This window comes from Anser cygnoides, chromosome 2, assembly GCF_040182565.1.
Source record: "Anser cygnoides isolate HZ-2024a breed goose chromosome 2, Taihu_goose_T2T_genome, whole genome shotgun sequence".
Lineage (NCBI taxonomy): Eukaryota > Metazoa > Chordata > Aves > Anseriformes > Anatidae > Anser > Anser cygnoides.
In genome coordinates this window covers 98,861,880-98,883,974 of record NC_089874.1, presented here as the reverse complement: position 1 = coordinate 98,883,974, position 22,095 = coordinate 98,861,880, and the positions used below count along the sequence as shown (strand labels likewise).

The window sequence follows — 22,095 nt, the reverse complement described above, 5'->3', positions numbered from 1 at the left end:
TTAACTTAGAGAAGGCAGCAGCTAAGGATGTGATCTAATTACTGTCTTCTGCTTCCAAAATATGGCTACAGAGAAAAAGCCAGACTTGAAGGCACACAGGGAAAGAACAAATGTCAATATTCACAAGTTGCAATGAAGGCAATGATTCCATGATTCTTGCTTCACTGGATATCTTCTATGAAATGGTGGCAGACTTTTTTGCTCCTGAAGTTCAGAAAGCTTTGGGGACCTACAGTGCAACTAGTTGTAACTCATCAGCATTTGTTCAACAACAGGTGGTCAAAAGACAGGAACATGAGTCTTTCAGCTACGTATTTTAGGGGCAAATATGTCATTTGTCTTGAGAATTATAACTTGTCCTGTTGCTTATCCTGGAACACCTTAAGAAATGCAAAGTTACGTACGATGCAGTAGCTGACTCTCTGAGGCACAGCTACTGTCTTAAACAGATTACCTAGTTTTCTTTCCCTCCTTCCTCATCCTTATAGACTGTACTGGCAAGAAAGATTATTAGTCCTTTAAAACGCTGCAGCCACTCTAGGGACAATAACAGTTTGGTTTGTGTAATGCTTTTATTGCAGTAATACGGTGGAAACCCTATGATGGTGCTAATGATTCTTTTTAATTTTCTAGCCCCATCAAAGAAGAAAGCAAGGTGAGAATACAACCTCCACAGGGGGAACCGAAAGGGATTTTTTTAACGAGATCACTTTACTTACTAACTAGATCTGTAACAAACTTTGTCACATATGGGGAAAATGTAGCGTTTTTCCACTGTAGTTCTTCATCTTGTGTAAATTGTTGCTTTCTGTCTGTGAGGAAGTAACCTGAAATAAAATTTGATATTCAGTTTATAAGTAGCTATGACTTTAGAAATATTGTACTGGTTATGCAGTTCAATAACTGTCTGATGTACTCATGCACAAAGACATTGCAATTCAAACGTCAAGGTGTTATCACTTTCTCTGGGATGACATTGCCTAAGTTGTAGAAAAGGCAACCCTGTTCGTAAAGGAAGGAAAAAAACACCACCATTACTTCAGTCACCTCCTTTAGCTGATGTGTAAAGTTCGTCAGTACTACTGTTGTTTTCTGAGATCCAGAGTAAAGACCTTTAAGAAATAAAATACTTTAGATATGCTATAGGAAAATATATCATGCATTGGTAAGTTAGATAAATTTGGAAATGTAAATATTTTGATCCTAGATACAAAAAGGAAGCTTAACTTTTTAGTAATCTTTAGAATGCATCTTAATATTTCTTTCTTTTTAAGGTGGGAAGATGATCATAAGCATGAGGTATGTAGAGGTAGTAATTCAGCAAGTGCCTTGTATTCTAGCAGTTTTTTTATACTTGCTTTGCCTTTTTTTTTTTTGTTTTCTGAAAAGCTTTTTCTCTTTGGCTTCATTTGCCTTTTTATTAATATTAGCCCAGAAGCAAAATAACTGACCTAACGACTGGAGTTTTGTGTTCATCACAGCACAAGGGAAATTAATACCATACACCAGGATGCTGACCCACCTTAGCTCACATAATTACTGTTTAAAATCACAGAGTCTGAAGCCCAGTGTCTGTAAGCCAAATCTCCCAAGCTATGCTGCAGTCTCCACTGCCATGCCCCTCTTCAGATCAGAGGTGTTCTATGCTGAAGGTTTGGTTGTTCTATACTGAAGATTTATCATCTTTTTTTTTTTTTTTTTCTAATTCAGAGGTTAAACCCTAAACTCTCTAGTGCCTCTCTTAAGCAGCACTGGGCTGTTGAGGCCTAATGTTGCACGTTTGCAGCTGTGACCTAAAAATACTATCTTTCATTTGGGTTGACTTTTGTTGTAAACCTTCTTGTTTTGTACAAGATGGTGCAACAAACACTGTAGAGTTCAATCTTGTAATTTTTTTCTTCCCCAATCCCACAGAATGATCCTGTTCGGAAGCAGAAAGCTTTAGAGTTCTTGGTACGTATATAGAATAAGAATGTGGTAAGTCTGAACAGTTGCGGAGTTTCACTTGTGTGAAGCAGTGAATATTGTGAAGGAGCCGTTGATTAGTGCTCAAACTCATCTGACCACAACATTAATTTCTAAGGTACATTTTCGTGGACTTTGCTCTTTGAAAAGGTAGTGAAGCTGTAGCTTAACGTTGGCTGAGAACAGCATGCCGGATTAAATCTGAGCTCTCCCTCTGTTCCCTCTTCCCTTTGCTGAGGAGCCACGCTGACAATCAGCATTAGCAGTGCTGATGTTGCTCACGTGCTGTTGGCTGCCCGTATCTACCTCCTAGGGTTGGTGATATGCTGAAGGACCCGAGCCAGCCGGTTCTTGCTGCCTGTGGTACTGTGGCTAGTGCTGCTGCAGCAGAACTGGACAGCCACGTGAAACTGGATTATACTAGAGCACAGTTGTTGTTGGGGTGGAGAAGTTTTATCTGTTCAGTTGCTGTTGTCAGTGGCATAATAAACCTTGCTTTGCCTTTTAGGTTTATGTTGTGGAAATATCTGACCATGTGTCTTTGCCTTTTTATTCCATGAAAGTCGTCTTCTCTTGAATACTGTACCTAAGGCAATTGCAAGATTTCATTTCGAGTCTGAATTGCTTGTTTCTGCTCTGAAATCACAAGTAGACTGTTGTGAGATGTGTGCTTCACTACTGTCTGAAGAGCGTTTTTTCTCTTTCAGCCTTTTTTTTTTTTATCTTTTAGTCTATGGTTACTTATGACTTTAGGAAGAGGTATAGAAAAAACAATGTAGGGATAATCAGTAAACTACCAAAAATGCTTGGTATACAGTTACTGGCTTATGTCTAATGGAGAGGTATCACATCTATTCCTTGTGGCATAAGACTACCTATGTTCTTGTAACTTTCTGTAATCAATTATCAAAACGTACAACTTCATATACTTACTAATCCTTCTGACTGAACATTAAAAACACAGGTAAACATAGCTGTTCTGTGCTTTATATAGTTATATCAATATATTTTGATATCTTTGGCTCCCAAAATTATACATAGGAAAATCATAGTAAAAACTTTCATCTTACTATTACTAAAATGAGGGAATCAAAGGCATTTGATGAAGCTGCTGAAGTTTACTTTTTATTCAGTTTTCTACACAGACACCGTAAATTTAGGACTTGTGCCCTTCTCCATCTGCCACGGAATGTTCATGACTGATAGTATGGGATTGCCACAGAATCAAGGATGATGTCTTACCTCTTACCAGGCCATAATTATGTTCGCAATTTTATTTTTTCATGTATGTGTGTGTATGGATGTATACGTGTATGTGTTATATATAAACTAATAGTATAACCTTGGTTACACCAAAATCAAAGTATAGCTGGTCTGTTTGTGTAGGTGACCCTTTGGCATCCTAATGAGCTAGCAATTCTTACCACGTTTTTCAACAGGAGACTTTTCACATCACCTCAGACTCAGAAGCAACACTCGTTGTTCACATTACACAGGAACTTACGGAAGCTTTAAAGTCATTTTGTGAAAAGAAAGCAGCAGTAAGTAAATAAATCTTGACCAGAGTTGTAGTGATTTTACCACTGGGAGGAAAGAAGTGGTTGAACTAGTTATGTTAACGACCTGCTAAAGTGGAACAGTTCAGACATAGGTCAAAACCCCTTAAATTTACTTAAATTATTATGCACTTAAAATATTTCTACAGTTTTGAAGTACCAAATACATTAATTGCTTTGCACATTTCTGTTAGTTCTTCATCACCTTCCATCTATTTTGTTTTATTTTTGCACATGTTTCCCCCTCTGTTTTGTGCTCCATTTTGCTTTATGATGTCTGTCATCCTTCCATTGCATGTGGTCCCTCACTTGATAGCTTTTCTACTAAGGTTGATCAGGCTTTTATCTATTACCCGAAAGTGTTGCTTCTTGCTTCTGTGGGCATCTGTATTTACTGGTGAGCTGCAGCTCTTGTCCCATTTGAGAGTTTTAATCTCTTAGGACTGAATAAGGTAGGCAAGATGTTCCTGCTGTTTCTGTTGGCCCTTGAAAGCCTTCACAGCTTCTTTGCATAAAAACTGAATACCTGTAGAAAAAGAGGGTCAGAAGACTGACCAGAATCTGGCAGCTACTAGTTCATAAAATTCAGCATGTGTTTTTCTGAAAGATATTTCAGAGTGGTTTCTTAGGCATTAACATGTATCAGCTGAGCTATGGGCACTGTCTTTGAGCACTTGTGGCATATGCCACTACCTTTTTGACAGCTACACTCTCAAATTGTCATGCTCACCAAAGCCTACTAATAGAGCAGGAGTCAGCTGACTTGTTAGATGACATCAGCTTGAAGCTTAGCTTTTCTGACTTCCTGCTAGGGAATTAGTAGTTTGAAGGTGATTCTTTACTTTTCTTTTTGCTGTTCCTATCATGATATTTGCTGAAAAATACAGAATGCTTCTGGACAAGTTTAAAGACTGAACTCTTTTGAAAACAATAAAGGAAGCATGCAAGTGCCCAGTCTGGATTCTCTTGAAATCATTTAAAACCTGATGAATTATGCTGGAACTGAAAATAGGAGAGGGCTTTGAAAAAGATTCACAAAAAGGAAGGGGCTGGAGGCTGGCTGAAAGCAAGCTGAATTAACAGTGGCTGACACGTGAGCTCTGCAGTATTTTGGTTCTTGTATTTCCTATTTATGCCATATTCTGATATGTGAATAAACTGCAGGTCTCATGAGGTAGTTAAAATTGTTGTTTTTTAATGTCAGGCAGTAGCTGAGCCTTCCATTCTGCATTCCCCAGCTAGAGACAGGAGTTGCATATATACCAGTTTTATATTTTAGCCAGGTGATGTTGAAGGTTGTGGGGCAGTATAGAAATTTGAACCAGGTGATATTGTCATTGCCCCCAGGCACCTCATTCTCTTCTCCAGAGACACACCTCTTAAAAAAAACAATTTTTAAAATTTTAATTCAGTGTGTTAATAGTGAACAGAGCAAAACGTCCTTCGTATGGAGTTTGCTGTCACCTAAAACTGTACTCTACTAACTTTTTATGGGGAAATTGCTTTTTTTTTGGTTTGAATGCTCAAGATTTTAGTTTAAAAACAGACATTCTGACCTTGTGTTTTATATAGGTTAATTATACCAACAGTCTGAGGCCACTGATGTCAATATCTCAAGATGAATTTCCAGCAAGAAAAAGCATCCCAAAACTGTATAAGCCATATGGAAAATCCAAAGGTAATGTAGGCACGTTGTTCGACTACCTTAAGTCTGTTCTTAACACTGTGTAAATTGCAAAAATTTGCTTTTATGGCCAGTCATAGCACTTCTTTACTAGAGAACCGTGTGCCCTTTCCTCTGAGACAGTTCAGGGTACCTTTTTCTAAAGCCTTCATGACTTGAACCTTGACTAAGAACGCTCTGTCTCATTGCATAGTATTACAGAAACAGAGGTTACTGGAAACCCAAGCAGTAACATCTGCCTGCCCTCAGTGTGAAGGCTGGTGTGTCAAAGCATCTTCAAAGAGGTAGTTGCCATTCTTACATTACATTGAGTGAACACCTCTGTCAGGGATGCAGTGAAAGAGATTTTTAGCTTGTTTCTTTAGGCTGCTGGCCTGCTAAGTAGTTGCCTCTCTCTGTTTCCCACAAATCTTAGGGTGAAAAGAAACTCAATAAAAAAGGACATGAGGGTGAGCCGCTAAAGTAGAGCTTTGGCAAATTGTTGGTTGACTGTATCTCTAGAGGATTTACAGGCTGTAACTTTTGTAAATCTTTTCTATTTGTTTTTCCTCTAAACTGCAGAACTGATAGATTTAATAAGAAAACGAGCACTGAAAGGAAATAATGAGATTTTAGCTAACCCATTTTATTTCATACCCACAGTGCACACATGCTGCCATCAAAAGTGTTAACTTCTTGAGACATGCTAACTTCAATATTTATAATTGTTCTTATATACAGTTAGTGTATCCTGGTCTCTGTGAGCTCTTCTAGGTACATCTTACCTGAGAGGCCTTCAAATGGTAATTCCAGTGGTTGATTTTTAAGATGCTTTGGCAGTAAAGCAAAGTATAGTTGAATTCATATGATTTATTAGTTAAAGTGATTAATTGGATTAAATCAGTTGTTCCCCTTCTATTCTTTAATTTTATTTAACCTTGCAAACACAGTCAAAAAAGGCTGATCTTTGCTAACCCAGTGAATAGTCAGACCAAAAGGAACTTAAAATGAATTAAGTTTCTTTTGCAAACAATTGCCCCACTTGTATTTAATGAATTAGAAGAAAAATGAAAACAAACCAAAAAAAAGGTACCTAAACTATTCTGATTACATCCAGTCTCATGCCATATGGGTTGATGTGAAAATTATTCAGAAGAGCATGCCAGTGAAAACCTTGTCTAACCTATTTGACACGAGGATTTGGGGTGAAAAGATGCAAGGACTCAGATAAGACATAAAGGCAGGAAATGTGAGAAGAACCCTTCATAAAACCTCTGAATAGTTGTGTTTTCAGTTGGTATTTTAATATTTTACCAACTTATAGTGCCCTTTTAAAATTATTTATTAATTTATTTATTTATTTAGGAAATTCTAACTGGAATCAAGGTTCTTCATCTCAGTATGAACAGTGTGCTGCAGATGATTCTTTTGCTCCTGATAACTCACGCAATTACCAAAGTGATGAGGGATCATCTTCCTATGGACTAAGACCTAGTGACTTTGCGATGATGTCTGCACTCAGGGACTCTTTCGCTCTTCAGACTGGATGTCCTGCCAGTGGGATCAGTGAATGGCTGAGGCAGTTCAGCCGATCTGCTGCTGGCAGTAATTCAGCCCGTGGGGCCTCTTCATATGAGACAAATTCGGTGAGCGAGTACTCAGCAGAATATATGTCCAAAGATGTGCGAGGAAGTAAGCTCCCTGACAACAGACTGTCGTATGGCGAGGAAGGTACAAATTGGAGGAACCAACAAACATGTACAAAAGCAAGGAGCGTAAGTGATCAAGGATTACCCTATCCCAATCCTTCATATCCTTCATCTGGAAGATACTCAACAAACTATCCTTCGCAAAGCTATTCCTCTTACAGGAGTGATGGGTCTGTGAATTCTTGTACATCTTCTGCACATTCTGCTTCTTCAGGAAGAGGTGGCTCCAGGTGGAACCAGGACACCAGGTGGAACCAGGACCTCAGGTGGAACCAGGACTCCAGGTGGAACCAGGACTCCAGGTGGAACCAGGACTCCAGGTGGAACCAAGACTCCAGGTGGAACCAGGACCTCAGGTGGAACCAGGACCTCAGGTGGAACCAGGACCTCAGGTGGAACCAGGACTCCAGGTGGAACCAGGATTCCAGGTGGAACCAGGATTCCAGGTGGAATGAGGACTCCAGGTGGAATAAGGACACCAGGTGGAATGAGGACTCCAGGTGGAATCAGGACACCAGGTGGAACCAGGACTCTAGCTGGAACCAGGAAACTAGGTGTCAAGAATATAGGCATCAGAAGTCAGGCTACAGAAGTGATTGGGGTTCACGTCACCATCCCTTCTCTGGCGGTGGTTCATACAGAGATAACCAACAGTTCAGAGGCTCAGATACGACGTTTGATGAAGACGCTGTTGGTCTTGCTCCTAATGCTTTGAACAGACTAGGAGGAAAGGATATACCTGCAATGACCAGGATGCTCAAGCAGTTGGCTCCGTATTATCCAGCCCTTCAAAGTAAGGTTGTCGTTAGTTCTCGTAAAATGAGCTACATCAACATACTTGCTTAAAATAAATGTAAGATTGTGCTCTGCAGAGATAGTATGCTTAGTTCAGAGGAGTAGAGTCCATTCTGATCAGCGCCTGTATCAGATGAAGAATAGCAGTAATTGCCTCTCTGAGGAGGCTTTGCCACTTGGCATTTAAATAGAGCTGTAAGTCAGAGGAAACAATTGATAGCACAGAAATTTCCTGAACTGAAATGTTTGTTCTGGGCCATCTTGCCTCTTATATCATGATGGGAGTTTGTACTGCTGGGGTGGCGAAGGTGGGGAGGGGATGTATTGGCATAAAGAAAGAAGTATTGGAATGCATGCAGAACCAAACTGGGGTGGCATTGTAACAGATGAAAGTATTCAAAATGGATCAAACACCTTGGAACAGCAAGCCAGAAATGGTATCAAAGAGCTGGTTTCTTACATGAAAATGTAGCTCTTCCCAGCATTGCAAAAATACTCCTTAACGTTCAAAAGGGTGATACGCTGTTCAAAGTAGAGGATTCTGCTTTGGAAATAGATTGTAAAACATTTAAAGGCAGTTGGGTAGATAGCTATCAGTGGGGGTGAGTTTGGACAGATGTGAACTATGCGCATGGTACTACAGCTAGGAACGTTAGTGAATAGTGATGTTTTCATCTCAACATTCTCTGTGCCCTATAATGTGAAATAACATGAAAAAGAAGTAACTTCACATTCTTTTATCTCCCCTTTCTAGAAATAAATATTCAGACGTTAGCCAATGTGCTAGTAGAAACTAGAGGAAAAGATTAAGGAGCGACAACAGCTGAACTGGAAACGTGATCAGATTCAAGCATCTTCATCTCTTGGCTTTCAGGAAAGAGACTGCATTTGATTGTGTGACTGGTTTTGGAAGGGGAAAGGGAGGTAGAGTTCAACGTTTTAACGTGGTAAATATAGCTGGAACACAAACTTGCACATAAAGGAGGTGAACACTATTTTGTTTAGGCTTTTTTAAAGTATTTGTTATATCTTAGTATATTGCAGAAAAATCTTTTGTTATTTTTTGAAAATATGTTAATGTTACTCTGTCAGGAAAAAGCTAATCACCCTTCTAACATCCTTTCCCACTCAGAAAAAAGAAAGGTTTGCTTTTATGTTAACTTTTTAGGAAGAATGTTCACTGAAAATACAGGTCTGTTACATGAAAATACAGGTGTACTTTCCTTCAAACAAATTTAAGGTCAATTAATTTAAGGCTTTATAATTTGGATATTTTTTAGAAATTGTTACACTACATTTCTGTTTAGAATAACAAAAGGTGAGTGTCGCAGCAAAGGTATTCTCTGGCTTAATGCCATGCTGTATGAGGAAAATGTAATCGGTTCTAGGGGATGGTTATGTAACGGGGCATTTTACCTGCTTTTGTTTTTGCTGAATGGAACGAGACATGCAAGATAGGCAGGCTTTTTTATCCTGTTCAGAATGAAACTGTTGCAAATTGACTTAGAAACTATTTGTTGAATTGATCCATACTAAAGGAGAAAATTCTTCATTCTTCCTTATTGACAACAACATATTAAGAAGTAGTAGAACCTGTAAGGCAGTTAGTTAAAATAATAGGGAAAATTACAAAATTAATCAAAATGACATACTAACTGAGAAATAATCACCAGTTGGCCAGACTTATGTTTTCTTCTCCCTGCACTTTTGAGCTGTAAGTTCATGAACTCCCAGCTTTAGATGTCTGCTTTATATAATCGAATAGAGTGTACGTGGGGTTTACTCCCCAACATCTGTTTTCCTTTTCACTGCTGTGTTATGGACTATGATTTTTCTTCTCACCTTCACCTGGAATATTTCTCTGTCCCTGCAACATTAAATACCTGTGCTGAAGTAGGGTTTGTCTTCATGAGCTGCCATATTACTGCATGCACAAAAAGTAACTTTGGAACTTGACATGTAAATTTGAACACAAAGGCAACAAAGCAGTTGATTATAGAGCATATAAATTTGATTCTCTAAAATTCTCCTCCTACAGTTGTTTCAGTTGCGCATCAGAAAAGATCCACTTTCATTATTTGTTTCTGTACACTGCTTCCTTTCCTCCAGAAAGTGTAGTGCAACTAAATATCTGAAACTGTAGAAAAACTCTGCAAATTAACGTTACGACCTTTTCAGCTGGGGTCTTTGTAGAGAGGTCGTTTTTCTCCATTTCTGACTCCCTTTGGGATATTCCAGTGCCTTACAGTAGCTGGATGGTCTCTTCCCAACTTGGATGCTCTTTCCTCCTCCACATTCCCTTATTTTTTGTTCTGGGGAACAGTTCCTGTTCCTGCTCATTGCACAGGGTCCTGCTTTGGGGAAACAGTTCCTGCATTTTGAAATGAATTTGGAATAGTAAGCAAGCTAAGAAATGCCTTTCATCATTGAGGTACTAAAGGCTTCCTGAACTGTAGATGAGCATGTAGTCTTGTAAATGCTCCTTGCTTCACTGCTTGTCTTCAGTTTTTACCAAAATCAGTGAACTTCCTGATGTGTCTCTGTTGGTTCTTTTACACAGGCACTAGCATCTAGGGATTTTTCTGAACTGATGGTATCCTGTAGTTTGCACTCCAAGCCTGTCTTACCCCTTACGTGCAACTGCTCCCAGTGCTTCCAGCCGTGTATTCTTTACAGTTTCCTTCAATCACTTGGCTAAGCCAGTTTCAGCTTCATCGCTGCTTTCTCCTTAATTTTCTTTTTACCTTTCTTCTTTCCAAAGACCTCCTAGCTTTGAAAATTAAGAGCTGCCGTGTACAGTGTCTGTACTGATACTGCCCTGGGCTCTGCCACTTGGCACTCCCAAATTTGTTGTCTCCACAGTTGATTTCAGAGGCTTTTTTCCCTGTATTCTATACCAGCAAACAGGTGTAGCTGACTTGTGCCAAACAAGCAGTATCTTTATTATGACAGGAACACATTCCTCTGTGGAGTTCAATTTCCTAGTAGTCGAGTGAAGTGCAAGAAGAAACAGACAGGCATCTTCAGGATGCAGTTCTGCAAAGGGGTCGTTTGCCCTTGTGACAGGAGTAATGAAGGTTGGTTTATTTTTTCAGGGCTGTGTAGAACTGCCGTACTGGGCATCATTGCTTTGTTTGGAGGGTTTCTGTGGCACCTTCTCTCCCTCTGTAGGGACAGGTATTTACAGCTCGAAGTGTTTTCTTTTGCAGGGTCTCTCTTTCAGTCATTGCCGATGGAGGCATCCATCCTGGGAATGTGCCTGTTTCACTTCTTTCTGTCTAGCCAGCATCTCGTCCTACAAACTTGTCTTCTGAAAGATCGTGACTTTGGGTTCTGGCTGTCTTGTTTTCACTTAGTTCAACCCTGCCATTTTTAAAGGAGGATTCAGCTGAGAGCAGGAAAAAGAAAGCATAAATCCAGGCTGCTGACCTTTTGGCACGTGACCAGCAGTGTCCACAAGAAGAGGACTTCATGGAGGGGAAAAAAAAACCACAAAAGTGTCTTGGGAGTTCTGCCATCCTACCAGTTACTACAGTAGGATTGCCTAAGCTGAGCCCGCCTGCTGTTTCACTTTTCCTGCATTGGCCAATTTCCTTGAGTCAGCTTCTGGCTACTCATGCCTGAGAAACCTCTCCGCCTTCTCTTGCTCCCGTGCAGTACGGGACTGGCGCAGAATCAGTCCTCTGCCTGTGCCTGTTTCTCCAGGCTCTGGTCCTTCAGGGCCTCAGAAACCATCTTCACAAGGTAGGCACTGATGGTCTGCAGAGCACCGTCCCGTCAAGTGCTCGCCATCCTTCAGTGCAGCATTCATACAGCGGCACCACAGGCTGTGGGACCGAGGTAAGATTTTTGACGCTGCACCAGAGCCCTTTGAACTGATTTTGCTTTTCCTTAAAAGGCCACTGATAAACAGCCAGGATAGAACAGGCTTTGAGGGACCTCTGGTCTACTTTCAGCCGGTTGCTTGGTCTGTGGTGTACTTGCTTTCACACCTTCAGAAGCATCTGTGTTTCCCACTGAGCCGAGAGCCATCCCAGTCCAGAGTCACTGGTAATTTTCCACACCAGCACGGCTCCCTCAGAAAGTGCTGGCAGCTCCAGTGGTTCTACAGCAATTGCAGTTCTGTGTGATGACATTGGCTGGAAAAAAAAAAAAAGCTGCGTTCTTCACGGGCCACAACCTGGGTAATTTCTCTGCTACCAGCTTTAGTTCTGGTTTTGTTAGCTTGGACCTATTCTTGATTCCAGATTTACTGGACTTCATTTGGTCAGACGTATGATCCAAAGGGACAAGTTCCTTACTGGGAAAGGAGCGAGGAAGCTCTTTCTTTTTAGTGGGGCCTCTTAATGGGAAAGCTCTTTTGAGTCCAGAAATACGGAGCTCATTTCTTTCTTATTCCCTCAGGATTTTATATTCTCATTTCTTTCTTATTCCCTTCAGGAATACATGCAGTACGTACACACATAGCATTCGGGGGAGGTAAGGCCCAAGCAGTATCTGTTGGAAAGCTTTCTCCCTTGTCTCCTTAACAAGAAGTTAGCTGCAGTTTATCGTAGGCTTTTGAAGCGGTCGCAGATACATTTGCCATCGTTCCTGTCCCCCCACCTCACCCAGCACCTCCCAGACGCAATCCATCGCCCTTGGGAGGCCAAACACCCCTCTGGGTGCCCCGAGTGCTTTGCCCTGACCCCCTGTCACTCCCTACAGATTTCACAACATAAAGGTGTTTAGGAAGTGTTACCAACGTGTCACCAGGGGCTGCCGTTAACCTTTGTAACCCGTCCTGACGAGTAACAGCCACAGGTAAGCTTTAATTGCTTTGGGTAGTGCAGGTGTACGATTGTCTTAGGGTACTCCGAGAGCTTAGTAACTTCTCTTTGCTTCCTCCACGTTGCTTCTTCAAAGTTACTGCAGGAGCTGGTGCGTGACAGGAACCTAATTACTAATTTTTGCTTCAGTTTTCCATCTGCAAATGGTGAGATAGATTGAGGGTGAGGTTTTGAGGATGCTCAAGGCCACTTCAAAATGAGTGCTTCACCACAAAAAGGAGGATTATTTGTGGTAAACGAGCACACTAAGCAGAGGGAACTATATCCAGAGGAACCAGAGGTTTTTTTGTAGGGAACATTATGGGGAAGATGCAGTATTAGGACAAAGATGAGAAGCAGTTCTGTTGGAAGATGCCCCAAGGATACCCTGAAAGAAAGGGGCAGCTAGAAAGCAAAAATACAAAGCAAAGCAAAGCGGCCATCCCCGTTAAGTGGCAGGGACCCCCGAGCCACGGAAAACTGGAATACAGAAACACAACCCCCACCATCCCCTTAAAAAATTGTACAAAGGTGAAGTAGGCTATGTAAGTTGGTCTAACATTTTACTTAACCTTAAATTCTGTATTAAAAATTAATACATTAACCTCTTAGAAAAGTAAGGCACATGCAAAACATGTTGTGCAACTTCTGAGTTTCGACTCTCTGACAAACTAACAAGCATTATTTTAATTTGGCATTTCTATAGAGTCATTTTTTCCCCATGCAGGATATGTGGAAGAAAGTTAAGTTTGACATTGCACCAGTTAAATCTAGGCTCTGTGCTTTCTGTACTACAGTGAGCATGAGGTGGTCGGATCTTACGGTAATACAAAACGAAAACCAACTCAAGTACAGATTCTGAAGGTGATGACGAACGTACAAAATTTAAGAATGTGAAATTATATCCATTATAATACATCGATAATCTGATTCAGTACATGATGATTTGGCAACTCCAGTCTGTACAATGCCAGGGCAGGATTCCAAGTTGTCAATGTCATACGATGCTGAAGACCATAGACAGGTACTGCTCATAGGACACCTGAATCCAGCCGTCCTGATCAGTATCGTAACGTCGGAATACATCAGTCAGCCGCTAAAAAAGGGGGAGACAACACACGTTTTGGTACACAGAGTAAAATCAAACTGCCAGATATTCTGCTTGCCCCTGAGGTTTCTCTAGCTGTACGAATGCTTCCTGCCCATGCCCTCTGAAGACGCTGTACAGTGTCATGTGCTAGAGGTAGCTCTTTGCTGCATCTTGTGCTCGAGCTGTGCAGCAGACCTGAGTTCATGATGTATCTTACGATACAACACCTACGCCTGTCCAGGCACTTCTTTATAGACCAGACAGCTTTGTATAGCTGGCTCCCGGGGAGGTGGGAACAATCTGGAGACACTCTAATGAGTACCATGTCCATGTCTCATCCTCTGGCCAAATCTGCTCAGTGCACCATCAATATCTCAGTTACCTCAGAACTCCCCCGAGATGAAAAGCAGTGCCAGCAGCAGACCAAAACAACCACCAGCATGGTTGCACTAACACCAGCTGAATGATGGTCAATTTCAAAGCCCTCTTTAGCAGAGTTTAAGTTTATAACAAAGTACAATTTGCTCATATTACAAATTAATATAAAAGCAACTTATGTTTCAGCAGCAGCGTTTGACTTACGGCTACAAATGTAAAGCTGAAAGGAGAAGACCAAAACTGAGGGAAATAATGAAGCTCCTACTTAAAGAGCACTCCCTTCTCTTCATGGTGCATATAGGAAAATAGCTAGGATACCGTTGCAACAACAGCCAGGGTAAGAAGAAAAAAAAAATCCCTCTAACTAGCCTGCTAAAATTCAGCTTGTCCACTTTTCCCCAAAGTCTTACATGTGTTTCCGAAAAGTCAGAGATTCTTAGAGAAACCTTAAGCATCAGTGCTTAAGGGCTTGTAATTTCTCAGGGTGAGAAGTAATTCAGTGATTTATTTCTAAACAGAAGGATGTACCTGTAAAACAGCAGTTCCCTCTCTCTATAAATTCACATACACACTCCTACTATTGGAATTTTTGTTGTTGTTTTGTTTTGAATGTCTTTTACTACCACTGCCCCTGCAGAAACAGCAGTGACAAAAGACCAGGTAATTCAGCTATTAGGTCAAAATCTTTTTAATCAGAGCCTTAAACAGAGATGCAGAAGTCCTTGCAATTCAGATTCTGAGAACTTTATTTTGGCGTACACTCAAGAGGGCAACATGGGACATGACACACTCCAGTTTTAACACACCCAAGATTCTTAAAAAAGTGTGTGTGTATTAAAGCTAATGAAAATTGTGTTTAATGTTTTCCTTTTAAAAGCACCGAGACCATTTTACATTTTTTCACTCCATAAAAACATTTAAGAGGTCAAAAAAATGGTTTGGGGCTTACTTACATGTGATGCAAACGGATAACAAGCGAAGGCCAGTAAATTAAGGTGTTTCTAGCACCTCTTGTATACTTCAAACGGATGGTTATTTATAAGCAAGTTCTAGACTGAATATATTAAAGGGAACCACAGAAGTTTAAGAAAAGGTGTGTGTTTTTTTTTCCAGTTGACATCAAAAGTACATCTCCTTTCTTACCTGTAAAACAACACAGCACTGAATAAAGTCATCGAAAGCAACTTGGCCTCTCCCTTGTCTGTCAAACTTCCGAATAAGGATATCGTAGAATTGATCAGACAGGCGGTAACCTAGGAAGAGAGAAATCCTTTAAAATGCTTCAATTACCACGGCCTTTCTAGGAAAAGAGCCAGCTGGTTCAGCGGGCATCTGAATATCTGTACTGCACAACACAGGTGTTCAGCCGAAGTGCATGCAGTAAGAACCGTGCTCAACAACAACTACACACAGTCACAGTAAACAGAACGGTGGATTAAAGTGACTTAACGCTTTACTGACAGAACAAACGTTTCACACTCATGTACTGATGCATGCATTTCATTTCGTCCTTAAAAGGAAACATAAATTTTAAAACAAACAAACAAAAAAACCTGCTTCTGGCACAAATATCTTTAAAATTTACCTTCATCTACTGCATTTCACCCATGTCATTTTTGTTTTCAGTCACCTTTGTCAGAGCAGGGCAGCCCTGACAATAAGCTCGTTTGATGACATAACCCGGTCATAGAAAGTGTAATTACAAATGAATTACCAAAACCTGTTAGTGCTTGCTTTAGCTCATTTTTGTCAATCATTCCAGAATTGTCTCTATCATACGTTCGAAAGACATTCTGCCAGTCTGTGATGTACTTCCAGACTCCCGTGAATTCATTGAAGTTCACGCCACCTTTGTTTTCTCTGTCAAACATCCCTGAAATAGAAAGAAGAAACCCATGTAAAACCTCAGTTCTTCTAACACTCGGTAAGAGCTACTCGTATTTTAAGAAGGAAGTGCCAGTGCTTTGGGAAGTACTGAAAACAGGTAAGAAATTGCTAAAATACAAGTAATGATTCTATGATTCTAATATTTTGGAAAATTCTGCCAAAAAAAGCAAAAAGTTGTCCATCGAAGGAGGAAAGGATAAAGCAAGATAAAAGAGGATCAGAGTGAATCACAGAGTATTTATTTTTCCTGTGTTTTCCTTTCCAGTCTGAAAGTATTTAGGGCGTGATTTGTAATCCAGTGACAAAAAGAAAGGGGTTTGCTCTTTTCTAAGGACTCACAAAAAGCTCGACAGTATCAGCTGACTGCCCAAAGCCTTGGAATATCCCTCAGCATTTAACTTAGCAATACTGTTACCTTCATACAAGTAGCACCTTGCAGAGCCAGGGGCTTCTGGCCGCTGCTGAGCAACTTTTAAAAACAGAGTAAAAACCTTACGCCTTGGGCTTACGAACTGTACAACAGAAAATTGGGTTTGTGCCTGAATTTTTTCCTTTCCTGAATTTTTCCCTTTTCTTCCCTATTACTGGCAGTTGGTTTAGGACTATAAAAAAATCAACGTTGTACAGCCCGCTTGGGCTTTTCAGAGGAGAACACGGCATTAAATTGCAAACTAGCAAAAACAAATTACAAAGACAAAGCTGTGTGATGTCTCTAAAATATTTAAGCTGACGCTTTCCCCAGTAACAGTTGAGTAACATCTGAGTAACATTTTCTCAGGCTACTTTGGCAAGTGTGTGTACGTGTACACAAAGGGCATTCGTTTATTATTCAAAAGGGGCAGTATTGCAATTTATCTTAAAACTACTGGGCTGTCTGGACAAAAAAAAAAGGTGACAACTTAATACCATCTTACAATCAAAGACCAGCTTCTTAACCGGTTCAAGAAGCCTTTAAGCATGCTTTTAATATTACAGCAGAAACACACATTGAGCAGGTGCTCTGATACTTGTACAATTTCCCTGAAACAACTCAAGAGTGACGGCTTTCTCGCTCGTCTGAACAGACCAAACCCCAACAGCATCCCGTCTGCTTGGCGTCGCGCAACCATACTCACCGAGGATTGACCTGACTGTGGCGGGGTTAAATGGAGTCCACGTGCCTGAAACAGAAAGAATTCACTCAGTTCCTCGAGACTTAAGTAACACTCAAAAAATGCAACCGACCAACGAGCAAACAAAAAAGAAGAAATACAAATAATAAGAAGAAATGTAAGAAATTCTGTAAGAAATATAAATAGTGGACTCAGAGCTAAATGACATGGGGCTAGTACATTACAACAGAGCCACTGTGAGGTAGTTGTGTTTATTTTCTTATTTTACAGATGGGTTCTGTAAAAAACAGGTTGTTAACATCGCAGGGCCATACAGTGCAGCTGTGTGGAGAGACCTGGCTGCTTTGCTGGAGCAAGAGGCCGGGGAGTAGGTGCTTACACCAGCCCTGAACTCCTCCTGCCGGAGGAGGAACTATCAGCGTCAATCTGCAGAGGCAGCAGCAGGCAGAACAACTCTTCCTCAGCCAGGCCATACGACCATTTCCACATAAACAGAAACGGAAGCAGAGGAGATTAAAAATGGCTCTGAAAATGGTCGAGCAAGCAGTATTTTAGAGAACAACGATTCCCTTGATTTTTGTCAGGAGATATGTAAGTCTAAAATTATTAATTATTAACAGGGTGCCAGCATTTAATTCTGAATAGAACAGCGGAAAAAGTAAAAACACTGTTTGAAAGTTAATTTATTTTATGCTGAAATTTTCAAAGAGACTAACGCAGATTCCATACAGGGAAACCCCAGAAACTCCAGTCAGTGCTGAAGAGCTGTACGGATTTTGGCTTGTTCCAATAGATAGTGAAAGACCATTTCCTCCCACTCCCCTGACACCGTCATTAACAAGTCAGCACAGGAAAAAAAAATAAACAGCCAAGGGAGCACAGGACTTTATCGTGCAAACAACTACACGAAGTGCTCATCAGTCCCTCCCTGATACACGTACTGCCATTTGCATAAACCTGACGTGTTGAAAAGCTGAGCGTGGAGCACGGGGGGGAACTTCGGTGTGCAGTGAGAACTGCGCGCTCCTCTCTGATGGTGCAGGAACACCTCACGTTCTTTTAGCCCCTGGCAGACTGCAGGACAGCCACACACAGCCACCCGCTAGAGGACACATTTGGGAAAGGCTGCAGTGAATCGTTGGTGACTTGAGCGCACAAGATGTAACGCCTCTGGGAGTGAAGGAGGCTAGCAGCTGGATAAACGTTTCGTTTAACAGCGAGTTCATTGGGTGGGGATGTGTCAAATCTGCAAAGCCTGGAAACCTCTAACCTGCACCACAAACAAGGGACGAGTTCAGTTAGCCATCGCTGTCTGTCGCCCTTGAATTTGATCAGATGAGAAGATATTTAAACTATATAAAATTTGCAATGCCAGGTGAAGCCAGGCATTTTGTACAACCCTAGAGTTTTATGTGAAAACAGCAGCTTAACCCAGTTAGCTCGGCTGCTGCTGAAGTATTTGTTCAAAACAGCATTTTAGTTATGAATCAGGTGCAGCAGCTACAGCATATTGCTTTTAATTTACCAGGTATATTACCAAACAGAAATATTCTAGTAAATCTAAATTAGTTACGAGACTGTGTTTTTACCAAATCGGGCCATCCCCGTTTATTTCGGTCAGGTGATTGCTGACAAAAGGAGCCTCTCAGCCTGCGGCCCTGCAGTCAGCTCACACCACCAGCTTAAGCCCTCCTCAGCCACGCTACGCCGGAAGGATGAAGGGTTTAAACCTCAGGAGAGGGGGAACTCGATACAAACTCAAAGGTGCACAGCTTCAAAACGCTCTTTTTCAGATTACTGAGTGGGAGAAAAAAGCCCAAAGCAACACCCAACCGCTCTGAGTCACCAGAGGGAAAAAAAAAAAAAAGACTATTGGAAAAAATTATCCTGTCTGTATTTTGCTTCCCTGAGTTATCTGACCACGCCCGAGTTCCTATTCCAGCGTTACGGAACAGAACTGACAGACACCACAGAAGTGTTAATACCAGGTTCGGAGTGCATCTTTCTACTAGGAAATAAATAATAATAAAAAATCATTAAAAAAAAATTACCATCTTCACTTCCCGCACCTTACTGACTGAAAAGATTCTGTGTGTGGTAAAAAGGCTGTGAACATCTGATCTTTGCCCAGGTTACATACACCGACCCTGGTCAAAAAGGAAAGGCTCAGTAGCGATCAGCGAGGAATAAAAGTCACGGTGTGTATTTATGCTTTCTAGGAAACAGAGCTGGAAAAAATAAAGGGATGCACATGCGTTTAATCCCCAGCATGCAAATCAGTAATGTTTACAACAGGTATTGCGTTTGTAATGCATTATTAATGTGCATCAAACACAGAAAATTTCCGTTGAAATCCAAAAAGCAGGACCAGTATGCTCAGTAACAATTAATAAAATAAAATCAGGAGTATTGTCCACTTCCTTCCTCCCCTTCGGCCTTTTGCTGTCGATTAAATGCTACTAATCGGCATTAGGAATGTTCCCCCCCAGTCAAAAAACAATTCTGGCATCAAGTAAGCAGTCTCACACGAAATTTAGCATTAAGTTGACAGCGAACTACCTCAGTGCTCGTCTACAGACTCACCGTTGGACAATGCCTGCTGGAGTTCAGTATCGGATATTATTCCACTCCTATCTTTATCAACCCTGGAGGCAGGAAAAAAAAAAAAGAGCGGCAAACTTTAAATGGCTGAAATTAACAGATTTCAGTTACAGAAGACCTCAACGTTCTGGTTCTTAATCACCAAATAAAATGCAATTAGTGACTTTTATGAAAAGATTAATCTTATTTGGTAAACCATTCATGGTTATTGCAAATTAAACACGCCCCGCAGACTGATGGGCCATTCTGGAACACGACACAAGGTACAGAGAAAACTGCAAAACCTACTTAAGAGCGAAGAGAGACACAAAAACACACCTTGACAGCAGAACAGGTCGGGCACGGCCCACAGAAGAAAGTTGGTTTTGCCCCTGGTTTGGCACCCAGCATTCTCTCAGTGAGGTGCTGGCCCCTGACGTAACCCACGCAAAATACTGGAAAGAATCTACTGCAAGCCCTGACCCCTGTCCGGGGTTCGAAGTACAAAAAAGCGCCGAGAGGTGCCAGCTTCCCTGGAGCCTTCACATCTATTGCCTTAGAGAACGGCGTTCTGTCCCCGAGTGAATAAGGCAGGCAGCTCCTGCCCAGTGAAGCACGGGCACACCTTCTGCAGAAGGGTACCTGCAGGCGGTGGCCTCCCGCCATCTCACAGGATGACCTTCGCCCTGCCAGTGACGATTCATTTCCCCTCTGTTTCGACCATTCCCAGGCCTGCCTGGCTGATCCCTCTGCAGAAGCTGTTTTATTCCCGTGGTCCTTGCTGTCTTTTTCTACAGGTTTTCCGTTCTTTCTACTAAACTCCTTCCCCATCTCCAGAACGGCACAAACTACATACAGCATTTGGTGCAGACATAAACTGCATGGACTATAATAACAAAAGATATTCCCTTTTTTATTCACTATTTCTTTTCCAGGTATTCTGTCACTGGATTTACCTTGAATGAGCTGCTACTAAAAGCTAAGCTGACGTTTTCATGAAAACGTGACAATTTGCTGCTTTCACACTGACGGGCACCTAAGCTCCACCACGCTGCTCTTTCGTTTCCCTAGTCAAAAGAACAGAGCGGAGAAACTGTGATGAAAAAAAGCTTAGGGGTTGAGATAAGGAGAGGGAGATCACTCACCTATTACTGTCATGGGCACAATAAACTCAGCATAGGGAGATTAAGCAGTGAGAAACTAAAGCAGTGAGAAACTAAAAGCAAACTAAAACCACCTCCCCCCCCATCCACCTTCTTCTACCTCCTTCCCCCCGAATGGTACGGGGGAACAGGGGCTGCGGTCAGTCCCTGACACTTCGCCGCCGCTCCTTCACGGTCACTCCCTGCCCCTGCTCCACCGGGGGCTCCTCCACGGACTGCAGCGTGGAGATCTGCTCCGTGTGGGACCCATGGGCTGCAGGGGGACAGCCTGCTCCACCAGGGGCCTCTGCACAGGCCGCAGGGGACTTCTGCTCGGGTGCCTGGAGCACCTCTACCCCTCCTGCTGCACTGACCTTGGGGGCTGCAGGGCTGCTTCTCATTTTCTGGCCCCTCTCTCTCTCCCAGCTGCTGTGGTGCAGCAGTTTTTCCCCTTTCTTAAATCTGCTCTCCCAGAGGCCCAACCGGTGTTTCTCAGTGGCTCGGCTCTGGCCAGCAGCAGGTCCCTTTTGGCTCTGATCTGACAAGGGGCAGCTGCTGGGCTGCTCACAGAGGCCGCCCCTGCAGCCCCTCTGCCACCAAACCCTTGCCGTGTAAACCCAGCAGAGTTACAATCTGCTTACGCTGCTCCTGAGCATCATCAGTCGGCTCAGAGCACGTTCACTTTACACACAGAACGACGTGAGCTTGAGGTGGATCCTCCTTACGGCCAGCTGGTGTCTACTCTAGACTCCATCCGAACACGACACGGCAATCGCGACCCCGCCCGGCGGCGGCGATACGATCGGGCCACCCAGCGCTGTGACCCGCCCCCGCCGCGCCCCCACAGGGCCCGCTCCTGCTGCCAGACCCAGGCACCGGGCCCGCAGCGCGCGTGGCTCGGCGCCTGCAGCCGGCCCCCGACACGCACGGGCGGGCCCCCCGAGGCCCCCCCTCCCCACAGCCGCCCCTCGCCCCGCACCCCCGGCCCCGGCCCCGCCCCGGCGCTGTGCCCCCGGCCCTCCCCCTTTCCCCAGCCGCCCCTCACCGCTGGAAGACGCCCCACAGGAAGGAGGCCTCGGGCATGGCGGCCCCCCCGCCGTAGCCCCGCTGCGGACTCCCCGCCGCCATCATGGCCGCCGCCCGGCAGCCGACTGACTGCACGGCGCTTCCGGGGCGGGGCCTCAAGGACCCAGGGCGGCACCGGATTGGGCGAGGCGGCCGAAGCCCCGCCCACGCTGAAGGGCGGGAGGAGCCGCGCGGCGCCCGCCCGTTGCCAGGGCGACGTCGCCGCCAGGGGGCGGGAAGGAGGCGGGGCCCCCCCGAGGGGGGAGCGCGCTGAGGGGCCCGGTGCCGCCATCGCCTCCCCCTCACGGCGGCACCAGCCCCGTTTAAACCTCGAGCAGCAAAGCC

At 43.0% G+C, this 22,095-nt stretch overlaps 2 protein-coding genes across 4 annotated transcripts in view; one reads left to right on the top strand and one right to left on the bottom strand.

Annotated features, from left to right (window-relative positions):
* The window catches only part of LOC106035988 (uncharacterized), a 39,238-nt gene extending 24,020 nt beyond the window's left edge, over window positions 1-15,218 (top strand). Inside the window, exons 10-16 of the mRNA XM_066992684.1 lie at window positions 634-655; window positions 1,275-1,299; window positions 1,915-1,953; window positions 3,405-3,506; window positions 5,094-5,199; window positions 6,550-7,686; window positions 8,443-15,218. Of these exons, the coding sequence (XP_066848785.1) occupies window positions 634-655; window positions 1,275-1,299; window positions 1,915-1,953; window positions 3,405-3,506; window positions 5,094-5,199; window positions 6,550-7,686; window positions 8,443-8,498 (1,487 nt within the window). The 3' untranslated portion in view covers window positions 8,499-15,218. The remainder of the gene's footprint in view (window positions 1-633; window positions 656-1,274; window positions 1,300-1,914; window positions 1,954-3,404; window positions 3,507-5,093; window positions 5,200-6,549; window positions 7,687-8,442) is intronic.
* PDCD6 (programmed cell death 6) lies at window positions 13,043-22,086 on the bottom strand. Of its 3 annotated transcripts, XM_048079565.2 has the most exons (7): window positions 21,731-21,841; window positions 20,500-20,610; window positions 19,547-19,608; window positions 16,967-17,011; window positions 15,679-15,837; window positions 15,108-15,217; window positions 13,043-13,592 (listed from the first exon to the last, which is right to left on the bottom strand). In XM_048079565.2, exons 5-7 carry the CDS (start codon window positions 15,833-15,835, stop codon window positions 13,494-13,496), a joined length of 366 nt encoding a protein of 121 aa, XP_047935522.1. In that variant the 5' UTR covers window positions 15,836-15,837; window positions 16,967-17,011; window positions 19,547-19,608; window positions 20,500-20,610; window positions 21,731-21,841; the 3' UTR covers window positions 13,043-13,493. The 3 variants fall into 3 exon arrangements, with proteins under 3 accessions (XP_047935522.1, XP_047935523.1, XP_047935521.1); XM_048079566.2 differs by lacking the exon at window positions 20,500-20,610 and having other exon boundaries at window positions 21,731-22,086; XM_048079564.2 differs by lacking the exon at window positions 20,500-20,610 and having other exon boundaries at window positions 15,685-15,837; window positions 21,731-21,880.
* Between the last annotated feature and the right edge of the window lie 9 nt (window positions 22,087-22,095).

Coding starts and splice junctions, on each gene's coding strand:
- PDCD6 (XM_048079566.2), bottom strand. CDS start 21,816: ATGATGGCGGCGGGGAGTCCGCAGCGGGGCTACGGCGGGGGGGCCGCC. Junction 19,609..21,730: donor CTGTGGGGCGTCTTCCAGCG/GTGAGGGGCGGC, acceptor TCCTGCCTCCAG/GGTTGATAAAGATAGGAGTG. Junction 17,012..19,546: donor CCAGCAGGCATTGTCCAACG/GTGAGTCTGTAG, acceptor TTTCTGTTTCAG/GCACGTGGACTCCATTTAAC.